The sequence below is a fragment of the Misgurnus anguillicaudatus genome, chromosome 24, assembly GCF_027580225.2.
Source record: "Misgurnus anguillicaudatus chromosome 24, ASM2758022v2, whole genome shotgun sequence".
Lineage (NCBI taxonomy): Eukaryota > Metazoa > Chordata > Actinopteri > Cypriniformes > Cobitidae > Misgurnus > Misgurnus anguillicaudatus.
Window position 1 is genome coordinate 42,116,040 of NC_073360.2, and position 13,385 is coordinate 42,129,424.

At 36.2% G+C, this 13,385-nt stretch overlaps 2 protein-coding genes across 8 annotated transcripts in view; both read right to left on the bottom strand.

Annotated features, from left to right (window-relative positions):
• LOC129437097 (uncharacterized) overlaps nucleotides 1-13,385 on the bottom strand; it is a 524,696-nt gene that overhangs the window by 489,745 nt on the left and 21,566 nt on the right. The window contains exon 2 of one of the 3 annotated variants that reach the window (XR_012367448.1): nucleotides 11,826-11,882. Coding sequence is in view for 1 of the 3 variants with exons in the window: in XM_073862486.1 (XP_073718587.1) it covers nucleotides 11,826-11,933 (108 nt within the window). In the remaining 2 variants the exon portion in view is untranslated. Of the gene's footprint in view, nucleotides 1-11,825; nucleotides 12,097-13,385 lie in introns of those variants that run through there. The other 2 variants (XR_012367446.1, XM_073862486.1) reach the window with 2 other exon arrangements.
• LOC129438708 (uncharacterized) overlaps nucleotides 1-13,385 on the bottom strand; it is a 197,076-nt gene that overhangs the window by 9,098 nt on the left and 174,593 nt on the right. The gene's annotated exons all lie outside the window — the stretch shown is intronic.

A 13,385-nucleotide genomic window follows, 5' to 3' on the forward strand; every position in this document is an offset into this window, starting at 1 on the left:
AACGTTTAAAAGGTTGTTAACGGCAGATATAAGAGCGCATCAGTGTAAGTTCTCCGTCACTGTCGGTGCGCGCATATGTTTTAATCAGAGACTTTGTTTAAGAAATTGCTAAATCTATAATAAACCTTTAGTTTTTGTCAGAGCGGTTTATATTACATTTTACCAACATGTTTTAAAAGTGTCTAACTCACTAGTTTACAACCCTCTCCTGCTGTGAATTGCCTTGCTCTCACACACACACACACACACACACACACACACACACACACACACACACACACACACACACACACACACACACGATCATAAGAGCAGCTTCTGTAAGCTGACTGATCAGAAAAATAGTTAAATAGATAATAGCAGATTTAAGTTTAACCAGATACATGTAAAATATTTTATTTTTGCGTGACTTTAAAGAAACTTTTGACAAAACCAACGTTAAACAGTAGGCTATAAAATACGCACTGCCACTTCACTTAAAGTCTAAAATAATACTTTATTTTTGTCAGAGCAGACAATATAAGATTCGTTATAATATAGACATATTCACACATGGTTTTAAGAAGCCAATAATAAAAACAAACCCTGAAGATGCTATGAATATGTCTTTAATCGTTTAAAAGTTTCTTAACGAAATATATGAACGTACATCCGACGCGTTCTCTGTCACCGCCGGTGATCGACCTTTAGAAAAGACTCACGGACTTCGTGATACGAATAAACTTTTATTTAGGTTAAAATAAATTTCCTTTAGTCTAAAGAAAGAAGTATTGACGGCGCCTAAGGTTATGGCATAAGGGAATGGTTAAACTATACACGTATACGGAATATATTAAATATTTGTGATGTTACACTCAAAAGTTTTAATCAGAGACTTGGTTCAAGAATTCCCTAAATCTAAAATAAAACTTTACTTTTCTTCAGAGTGGACCGTATTGCATTTTACCATCACGGTTTTAAAAGTCTCTAACTAGTTTACAATCCGCCCCTGCTGTGAATTATCTCACACGCACACAGACCCTCACAAATCAGCTTCTGAAACATTGTGTCTGATCAGATACTAAAGAAATAGACCAATAGAAAATATCAGATTTAAGTTTAACCAGATACATCTAAAATGTTTGATTCCTTATTGACTTTAAAGAAACTTTTGACAAAACGAACGTTTATATTCAACAGTATTTGCCATAAATATGTGTCCGCACCACCTAAAATCTAAAATAATGCTTTATTTTGTCAGAGCATACATGATAAGATTCGTTGTATAATATACACATATTCACACATGGTTTTAAGTAGACATTAATAAAAACAAACCCTGAAGATGGGATGAAAACGTATTAAAATATTTAAAAGTTTATTAAGGTCAGTTATAAGTGCGCATCAGCGTAAGTTCTCTGTCACCGTCGGTGCGCGCATTCACATGTTTTAATCAGAGACTTGGTTCAAGAAACCCCTAAATCTAAAATAAATCTTTATTTTGCAACAGCGGACAGAATTACATTTATTACGTTTATTTTAAAACGACAGATATGAACGCGCACTCGGTTCGTTCTCTATCACCACCGGTGATCGAGCTTTAATACGCCTGAACATAGTGAGCAGGGGTCGTGAAAAGACTCACGGATCTCATGAAGCGGCTAAAATTTTATTTAGTTTAAAATATACAGATTTTCGTCTAAAGAACCACACAGGTCCGATGAACACCGACCCCCGCTGTGGGGCGCGCTGGGGCGAGGCGCGCGGTGGGGGCGAGAGAGAGAGAGATCGCTGACAGCACAGGACCGCTCGTGAAACTACGCAGTCTAAAACTATAAACTTTATTTTTGACAGCAATAAACATGACAACATAGGCTTGACATAAAAAACACACACACACACACACACAGGAACAACAACGCGCTGATTGACACATCGTAAAACACGCACAGGATACTCGCTGTCTAAATCCCGTGATATACGACAGTCCAGAAACTGGACAGATTGTACAGCTTTTGATTGATAGTCCCGCCCCCTGTCAAAGGGGTCATAAATCAATCAAATTTTGACAGCTAGTCCCGGATAACAACTACTCAGTGCCCTGACTTCAAGCTTTTCATTGATGCTGATGCATGAAATCCTGCAGCATATTGGGGCCATGACAAACCTACATGGGAGACAGTCACAGACTGGAGAGATCTTCAGACAGAGAAACTGCAGGCTTATGTGGGGCTGCTCATTCTGACCGGTGTTTACAGATAAAAAATTAATCAGCCCTCAGTCTCTGGAATGAGAAATTTAGGACAGGTCACTATCTGGGCTACGATGTCCCACAAAAGTTTCCACGACATCAGCTGAACACTGTGGTTCGATTAATGTTAACATATTGGCATTTAAAGGGTTAAAATTTCCACAAATTTAATTAATATTTAACATGTATGTATTAGGAAGAAGTAGTGTTAAAAGATTTAAGAGTTTAAAGTGGAAAAAATTATTGATGTATGATATTTTTAGAGCAGTTTTTGGGAAGGTGTCATTTTGGCCTTATGATAATTTTGGCCTTAGGAAGTGTGAGTTTTGTATAAAATCTGACCCTGTTCAAAAAATAACAATGCATCAAAATCAATGTTGCTACCAATCTTTTACCCATCCTAGGGTCTAATAATAATTATAATCAAACGGTAGTTTAAATGTTTTTTGGGGGGAAAATATTTAGATTCTGTTAAAAAACATGGGTTAATGTAAACAAACTGGCATGTAAAGGGTAAAAATTTCCACAAATTTAATTAATATTTCATATGTATGTTTCAGGCAGAAGTAGTTCTAAAAGACTGAATCTTTTAAAGTGGAAAAAAATATTGACATATGATATTTTTAGAGCAATTTTTAGGAAGGTGTCATTTTGTGGCCTTAGGAACACTTAAGGAAGTTTTTTATAAAATCTGACCTTGTTCAAAAAATAACAATGCATGAAAATTAATGTTGCTACCAATCTTTGACCCATCTCAGGGTATAATAATTATAATAATCACATGGTGGTTCAAATGTGTTTTTTGGAAAATATTTAGTTTTTTTGTTTTTTCTGTTAAAAAACATGGGCTAATGTAAACAAACAGGCATATAAAGGGTTAAATTTGATATGTATGTTTCAGGCAGAAGTAGTTCTAAAAGACTGCATCGTTTAAAATGAAAAAAAATATTGACGTATGAATATGATATTTTTAGAGCAGTTTTTGGGAAGGTGTCATTTTGTGGCCTTAGGAACACTTAAGGAAGTTTTTTAAAGGAACTCTTGAGGGTTAATATTACGTAGAGTGCGTCATATAGAAAGCGATTCGGTTTGTGTTTATTAACCCTTTAGTTTCACTTCATCACGCAGCTATTCATGTTAGAGGTTTCTGTTAAAAACATTTAATTCATTAATAATCTAGTATGTGTTCATTGTTCTGTCATAGTTTCTTCAAAATTAAGATTTATTTGAGTGTTTTTAATAAAAATATTTTCATTTTCACCATGACGTATACGCCCCGCCCCTTTGATTGCCCTGCCCCCAGTTAATCGAGTACTCGTTCTTCAGTCCTATGGATTAATCGAAATGAAAAAATGACATAAATGCACATCCCTAGTTACAGCAATGTTTTTTTTATCTTGGGCATCCTCACATTGGAGTCCCAAGTTCATGTACAAAGTTTGGTTTCAATATGTGAAAGAATTCCTGAGATATGAACTACTTCCTATTTGGCAACTATGCCATGGGTATCTTTTGGGCTGTGATGAGCAAATACTTCTGAAAATCAAAAATCCTTCTAGAAACTTTTGTGAGGCTTGGTCCAAGGATCGTTAACATCTAGTTTCATGAAGTTTGGACAAAATTTGTGACCTGTGAATCTTTTTTAAGGTTTTCTGTTCAATCCAATATGGCGGAAGAACGACATGGATTTGTGACATGTTTTCAAGCAACTTAGACCGGCACTGCTCGAACATTTTAAAGTTTGAATGGGGTCTCCCTGTCAAACGGCCTAGTCACAGGAGCTGGTCAAAAATTAGGGCGGAATAATTTTGCAAGCACACTTAATTATGTTAATATGATGCGCTGGCGATTACATCTACAGCGCATCCAGTCACTCTTCCTTGTTGCTCTTCCCCCGAGCGATTTATCGTTCTGTTGATTTTATCGACCGATATGAGCATGTCGCAGATATATCTGTATCGGTGTAAAAGCTGCAGATATGCAGCCGATATGAAAGTTTTTCACAGAACAAAGACATACATTTGAATAGCTCACAAATTAATGTATTGTGTTTTGTGATGTTGCTAGCCAGACGCCTAATTTTACTAAACTGGAAAAAAAAATTCCTCCTACTCATCAAAACCTTCTTCGCGATGTAATGGCGTATTTACAATTGGAAAAAATTAAGTATTCTTTAAGAAAAAAAGAACAAACATTTTACTCAATTTGGCAACCTTTTATTGATTATTATAAAACGGTTAGTTCCAATCCTTGATTCTGATTGGTCAATAGGTGTGCTTTATTCCCGATAAAACACTGCTATGACCACTACACCCAACGGTTCTATTTAATATCACTGCACCCTTAGTAACACCCTTAGCAACACATAAACATATAATGAGACAAAGTCTGAGAACAGTTTGTTGTTTTTATTTGAGCTTTCATGTTGTTGTTCGCAGTCAGGGACTATTTTTTCTAGCGGAAGGAATGCTTTTATTGAAAGTTGCACTAATTGTTTTTTACTTTAATATTGTGTGGTAACTGTTTTATAAAAGCAATAAGGTACTCGAGGCAAGTGCTGTATCGTGAATAAGTAACGGCTGAAGGGGTTGCAGGCACTCCGCTTCGCGTTACTTATTCACGATACAGCACAGCCTCTCGTACCTTATTGCTTACTTATAACAGGTAAACTTGGTCGGTCCTAGTAAAGTTTGATTTGATATATATACTTATTTTTACTTAATACTTTGTGTGTGCAGGTTTTTTTTCTGATTACAAGCTACATATATAAATTGTATATATCTAAGTAATTTGTACATAACTGTTGAAAAACATTAATAAAAAATAAATGGGAAAAAAAACATATTTTGCTCAGTGCCTCAGATTAGATAAATAGGGGGAGAAAAAGCGAACTTGTGTGACTGTCCGAAGACATTCAACCACATGTGCGTTCACACTACAAAAACAACCCAGTCTCATGTGTTAAGTCAACAACGTCTTAATGTGGTCGAAAGTGGACAAGCTCAAAACATTTTAAACATCATTTACACCTGTCTTTAGCGTCGCCCACTTGTGATCCACTGGTGATTACAGCACAAGAATGTGATTTCTTTACTCAAGTCTGTGTTTTAATGTAGCCTAAAGCTTTTACAACAAACTAAGAAAAAAATTGTTTGTAAGTTTGATAGTTTACAGTAAGGCAAAAATATGCATTCTCTGTATTTGTAACGAATTTATTAATGAAATTAGTTTTAGTGCTTATTTTTTTGTTTTTTAACCACCCAGTGACTGGTGCAACCTATGCATTGTGCTAAACATTATTTTTTAAAGACCTACACAGGTAGACCTATGATAACGTTAGAATAACATTAGGGGAACGTTATTTTTAGGTTAGTTTAACGTTACCCTAACCTAAAAAAAATGCTATTTTAACGTTACACTAACCTTAATATAAAGTTCTATTTCTGTAAAGAAAACTTTCCTGGCTAACAAAAACAAACCTTAAAAAATAACATTATGGGAACCAAAAACTAACGTTAGGGGAACAATTTTAGAACAAAAAAACGTTAGGAAACATTTTGGGAACCAAAAATTGTTAGCTGGTTTTTCTTTATTCTCATTTCACATGTTTGTTCGTTTCTTGAAATTTGCATTCATTTTTATTGGCACAAAAATGATCCAATAATGCAGGGGTGGGCATCGAGGGCCACAGTCCTGCAGAGTTTAGCTTCAACCTTAATCGAACACACCTGAATGTCATTTCCAAACAGTCCTGAAGACTTCAATTAGATTTTTCAGCTGTGTTTGATTAGTGTTGGAGCTAAAGTCTGCAGGGACACTGGCCCTCAGGACCAGGAGTTGCCCACCCCTGCAATAACGCAACACATACCAGTAGAGACCATTATAGTTTCCATTACAACCAATAAGAATACCATTAAAACTATTACATCCAATAGAATTTATGTGATGATTTCTATCATTTTTTAGCAGGGAGGTTTTGGTCCCAAAAAAAAAAACCAAATACCATATGGGAACATTCTGTGTTTGCTGGGCTCTCGGTTTTCATCAAAAATATCTAAAAATGTGTTCTGAACAGAATCGAAGCACTTGGGGTTTAGGACGACACAGGCGTAAGTGATTTATGATCAAATTTTCATTTTGGGGTGAACTAAGCCAACATGCATGTTCCTCAATAAGCCTATTAAATATAGCCTAAACTCCTTTAAAATTTTCATTTTTTGGTCTTTTGATTAGTGAGTTTGCTCACATGACAGTTAAAGTGTAAAAAAACACGACAATAATTATTAGGGGCCAGTTGTTCAAAAAGTTTAATCTTTTGGTAAACCATCTCACCTTTGTCCTGGTTTTTCAAAGCAAAATTGGATTGGATCACCCTGATCCAGATACACACTTTTTTAGATTAGCAAATCTGGATTAAATGGGATCACATGTGAATGTTGACTATTAGCCATGTAAGAAACAGCAGGTAGTTTTGTTTGTATGGGGTCACTAAGTGTTTTTACTTGAAAAGACAATAAAACAACATAACTTTCCCTTACTTTGCCATACTGCCATACATTGTTATAGGAAGGGGAACGCTGGCGCGTTTTGGCTGCCGCTCCTTTCTCCCGTTTTGTTTGTTTTATTATTGTTTTATTATTGATTATCTCCATTTTGTTTTATGTGATTACGTTTTGGAGCTTTGAAGATCGTTGTGCCGTTTTTTTTTATGGCGCTGTGTGATCACGCAACACGCATTGGATTATTATTTCTATTTCTGAGTGTCTGCTATTGGAACCAACTCTCCTATTCCCCTGCATTGGATTTACACTGCTGCGAGACTGCTGTTAGTGTGGACTCCTCCTGCATGGCATTAAGGTACACTGCCTGTCAGCTGTTGAAACTTAAACGGAACTTTTATTTGGCAAATGACATTTGTAAAATTGGCGATGATGCGGGAATTCTCAGGCGTAAGCCCTACATACATCGCTCTTCTAGGCGCAGTTTCATACATCTATCATCTGATGTTGTTTCCTATCCCACATTTCATCGTAAATCTCCAAGGCTGTCACACAGACCTGCTGGGATTAATTGCAATAACCTGTCTGCGCCCACACAGATTGAGTTTTCCGGGGCACCTCCTGAGTCCCCGCGCCTGTTGAAATCTGCGCTTTTTAATACACACTCTGTCCACAATAAAGCGGTGTTGCTATCTGACATCATCGTGGACAATAAACTTGATATTTTATGTCTGGTTGAAACATGGCACAAGCAGTCGGATGGTCTTCTTTTTAATGAACTTACTCCTGCTGGCTACGGGTTATTTGATTTTCCTCGTTCCTCTGGTAGAGGTGGGGGAATCATTGTGTTGTATAATACAAAATACAGTTTAAGTCCAGTAGCTGCTTCCTTATTTAATTAATTTGAACGCCTCGTTCTGACAATTTCCGAGTCGCTCCCTACTGCTATAGTTACAGTCTATCGGCCTCCTAAGGCAAATAAAGACTTTCTACCAGAATTTGCAGAGCTGTTGTCATATGTATGCCTCAAATATGAGAGAATCCTAATTTTGGGGGATTTCAACATCCACATGGACAAAAATGACTCTGCATTAACTAAAGACTTTTTGTCTTTACTGGAGTGCTTTGACTTGATTCAGTCTGTTGACCACCCTACACATAATAAAGGTCATATTTTAGACCTGGTGATCTCTAGTGGATCCCTTGTGTCTCAGTTGTCGACTGTTGATCTTGGATTGTCTGATCATATTGCTATCATTTTTGATCTGTTTTTACCTGGTGCCAGTGTCTCCTCTTCTCGTACAGTGACATATCGGAAATGGAAATCTATTGAGCCCTCTGACTTTTCTGTTTTTATTGATTCCTCATTAAACGGTTTCTCTTCATCTGATCCTGTGGAGACTAAAGTCCCTATGTTAAATTCTGTTCTCCTGTCTGGCCTGGACTTTTTTGCACCTCTAAAGTCACGTTCTGTATCATATGTACGTCCTGCTCCTTGGTATAATGATGACTTGCATACGATGAAGACATCTTGTCGTAAAATGGAACGTAAGTGGCGTCTGACTGGTCTGACTGTTCATTATGAAGCTTGGAGAGACTCCTTACAACTATATAAAGCTAGGATTGTATCTGTAAGATCTGATTATTTTTCAAAGATGATTGGTGACAACCAAAGGAATCCAAAACAGTTGTTTCATTCTATAAACAAATTGCTGAATTGTAATAATTTTTTCACATGTTACTGCATCAACTCAACTATGTAATGCGTTTTCAAACTTTTTCAAAACCAAGATTGATACTGTACGCAAGTGTTTAGGTGCTTCAACTTCACTTTCGTCTGTTTTGGTAAATTTTTCTTACTCAGGTACTGCTTTTTCTAATTTCTGTGTACTTGATTCAATCTCTCTTCATAAGGAGGTTTCTCAAATGAAGACAACCACCTCTTTACTTGATCCCATACCTACTAGTCTGTTTCAGTCATGTTTTGATTCCCTGTGTCAAAGTTGTTTTGAGTATCATAAATGACTCTTTGTGTACTGGAGTTGTTCCTTCAGCATTTAAAATTGCTGCAGTTACTCCAGTACCAAAGAAGACGAATATTGGTTATGAAAACCTTTCCATTTTTCGTCCCATATCAAATCTTCCTTTTCTTGCCAAAATTTTGGAGCGAGTGGTTGCTTCTCAGTTAATTTCCCATTTAACTCTGAACAATCTTTTTGAGCCTTTGCAATCTGGCTTCCGCAAATTCTATAGTACCGAAACAGCGCTGGTAAAAGTTACAAATGATTTGTTAATTGTCTCAGATTCTGGGTATCTTTCAATCTTGATCCTTCTTGATCTCAGTTCCGCGTTTGATACTGTTGGGGTATGTGATACTGCATGTTTTTGGGGTATGTGATACTGCACTGAATTGGTTTAAGTCCTACCTCTCTGATCGTAAACAATTTGTGTCTATGGGTGGTTTCAGGTCTGAAACTAGTGTTGTGCAATCTGGAGTCCCTCAGGGATCAATTTTGGGCCCCTTGCTTTTTAACATCTACACTTACCCACTTGGTCAGTTTTGAGATCTCTTGGTTTAAAATTTCACCTATATGCAGATGACACTCAGATATACATACACACTAAGCCTAATGACAATGTGCCTGTTGATTTTATTACCACTTGTATTTCAAAGATAAAAGATTGGATGACACGCAATTTTCTTTGTTTTAACAGTGAAAAAACGGAGGTTATGCTTATTGGAACACCACACCAATTACGTAAAGCTGGGTCGGTTACTTTGCCAATTGATGGTTCAGTTATGGAATTTAAACCAAAATTGAAGAATCTGGGCGTGATTTTAGATTCTAGTTTAAAATTTGAACCTCATATAAAAAACACTGTTAGAACATCCTTCTTTCATCTTAGAAATATCGCGAGATTACGTCCGATGCTGTCTTTCCCTGTTGCTGAGAGGTTGATAAACACTTTTGTGTTTACCAGGATTGATTATTGTAATGCCTTGCTGGCAGGGGCATCTAAAGCTACCTTAAACAGATTGCAGGTAGTGCAAAATTCAGCTGCTAGAATCCTCACTAGAACTAGCATGAGTGACCATATTACCCCGGTTCTGGAGTCTTTACATTGGCTCCCTGTTGGTTTTAGAGTTGATTTTAAAATTTTGATGCTTACTTACAAGGCTTTACATGGATTGGCACCTCAATATTTGGCTGAGCTTTTAATTCCATATACTCCATCACGTGACCTTCGCTCTTCTGAAACTGGCCTTTTAACTGTTCCTTTAACTCGTTTAAGATCAATGGGCGACAGGGCTTTCTCTTCATTAGCTCCAAAACTATGGAACTCCTTACCTATTGAGATAAGGCAAGCCAATACTCTTAGCATTTTTAAATCTCGCCTTAAAACTCATTTTTTTAGGTTAGCTTTTAAGTGAACATTTGTATTATATTTGATTCCTTTGTTTATGGTTTTACTTGTTGTTGCATTGTTTTATATATGTGTGTATTATTTGTATATTGTTGTTGTTCAGCGCTTTGAGATTTACATTTAAAGGCGCTATAGAAAATAAAGTTTATTATTATTATTATTATTATTACTTTTAATTTTAATTTAACATGCAGTCTGTTCTTCTGTTTTTTTAAGTCATAAAGAGGTTAAATTTCAGGTAGTTTACATTTGTTGAACTGCTGGTTGTTAAATCTTTTGACTGTTTGGTTTCTGATGGTTGTGATTTAATGAATATACTGTACAGTGCCAAATGGCAGTTAAAGGTTTCTTTTGTTAAAATTAAATTTTGGTTTGATATAGTTTGCTGTATGAGGAAATTATTTTTGACTTTTTCTTTCTTAATTGAAGGTTTAATATAGCTCAATGTTATACTTTGAATACTTTATCATTAAACTGAACTGAACAAAATTTCAACAAACAAATGATAATCTTTTTAAATATTACAAAATACAAATGTTGTATTATAGACTAACTGTAGGTTTCTATGTTTTAGTAACATTTTATTGGAAGTTTTATTACATTTTTGTTCCTGAAATCCACCCTTTTGATGGGATCAGAATAATCCTACTTTTTGGGATCAAACAAATCCCAATCTTACTAAAATGTTTTGACCAACACAAAGTGACGATCTTATCCAGATCAAAACCTAGATTGGATTTTGTGATCCAATCCAAATTCAGAATCCATTTTTTTGTTTTGAACAACCCATTTTGAAATTTTGATCTAATCCGATAGCTGAAATCCAAATGGATTACTTTTGAACAACTGGCCCAAGGAGACATCTGATGGAATAAAATCATCATCTTCCTCAGTGCGATCTTCCTCTTCTGTGGGTTCAGTTTTGATTTCTGTGGGTTCAGTTTTGATTTCTGTGGGTTCAGTTTTGATTTCTGTGGGTTCAGTTTTGATTTCTGTGGGTTCAGTTTTGATTTCTGTGGGTTCAGTTTTGATTTCTGTGGGTTCAGTTTTCATTTCTGTGGGTTCAGTTTTCATTTCTGTGGGTTCAGTTTTGATTTCTGTGGGTTCAGTTTTTATTATTGTGGGTTCAGTTTTCATTTCTGTGGGTTCAGTTTTGATTTCTGTGGGTTCAGTTTTTATTATTGTGTGTTCAGTTTTGATTTCTGTGGATTCAGTTTTAATCTTCATCATGAGGTTCGTGCAGTCTATGAGTTTTACTGAACACATCTTCAGTTTGGTCTGCAGGATCTGCTGCTGTTCTCCAGCGTTACAGACAGAATTCAGAGACTCTGTGGAGGTTTGATCCTCCTGTAAGCTCTGTTTACTGTCACACACTGTAGTGTCCTGAGTGTCTGTGAGCTTTGACTCAGTATAACAGAGTAAAGTCAGACTGAGATCGGAGTCCTGTGTGTGTCTGGATTTCTCTTCAGAGAGTTTAGAGTCCAGCAGTGTCTGTGGTGTGCGGCTCTGATCTCTGCTCATCCACACTGAATCCAGACTCCCATCATCAGTCACATACACTGAAGATTCACAACAATCCACATCCTGACAACACAACACACACAAACAGTAAGATTAGAAATTATCTGATGTTGTCTGATTCAGGTAAATGATGTTTAAGCTGCACAAACCTCTCGATTCATTGCTAAATCTCCTCTTGACCTCAGCTTTGTCTCCAGTAACGCCACCTCTTTCTTCAGCTGAGATTTCTGTGATGAAATCATCAATAAATCCAGCATGGACAGATCAGTTCATACTGATTTACAACCCACTCATCATCAACGTCTTAACACTTAAATGCACAGAAACAAGACTCTGTTTACACTTAATGAAACACGCAAGAGAGAAAAACACTGAGGATACACAAACACATCACACGCGCTCTTTCTTTCTTTCTTTAGTGAGTTTATTTGCGGACTAAAGAGCTGCAGCGCCTCCTGCTGTACTTAGTGATGGTCGTTTTCGAACCACTGCTTCATGAGGCTTCGAAACATTTACGAATCTTTTGTTTCGAATCAGTGGTTCGGAGCTTGTTTCAAACTGGCCCAAGTCACGTGATTTTAGCAAACGAGGCTTCATTACGTCATAACTGTTTCGAAACGTTTCGAAAATCCGACGATTCACCACTAGGGGGAGTTGATCACATGACCAGTGTCTAATATGTTTCGGTGAACTCGGGCCGGTTTTATTATAAAAGTTCATAAAACATTTATCCTTCTGACTTATAACACTGCCATTTTGTCTATTTATTGTTTATAGACAGATTTAATGACAAAAATGTGCATAATTAAAAGGGTGGTTAGTTTTAATCATTTGTTTGCCCTAAATAAAACTAAAAACACATAATACACTTTTAACTATGTCTAAATTAAGTTAAATAATTTTTTTAACATATTTTAATAAAAATCTTGCTATTATTTTGTAAAAAAAAAGTGTAAAATGTTTGGCCATATCTGCTTTACACTATTTTGACCAGCAGGGGTCGCCAGCGTGTGTGGTGTTTCGAACTGGTTCGAAAAATTGAATCAATTTTCAAAGCAATTGGTTCAATTGATTCGGAGCTTCGAAAAGCTTCGTTTCTCCCATCACTAGCTGTACTGGAGAGAGAAGACGCTCACTGCTTTACAAGTGAGTATGAGGAGGCTGCAGATCTGGAGGCAGATTTACGGCTCTGTTGTTTCTGGTGTGTCAGTAGGTTGTACAGTGTGTAAGAGTGTACACGATATAAGATAAACAGTGTAATAATCTGCACAAAATATTAAAATATATGTAGATATTCACTGTTGATTCAAACACTGCCTACAGGAGATGACTGAACTGCAACGGAATTTAGTGAACCATTACTAAAACAAATTATGGTCCCTCCCTTTATTAACAAGGGTTTTATTATGGTAAAAGTGTAGTAACCATGGTTTTTGTGTAGTGATTACTATCAGCAAAACCATGATTTTACTACACTAGTCAAGGTTTAACTATGATTTTTAAAGTGTTACTACAGTAACCATGTTTTTTGATGTTGTAGTAAAACCATGGTTAATTTTCATTTTCTGATAAACTATTCTCTCTTGAATATGAAAATGAAACTTGCAGTTGAAGTATAAAGCCTTATTTTCATCTGTAAAGATACCTGTACAATGACATTCTTCCTTTTTTCTTACCACATCACATTCAACTGTGATTGTCATAATAAT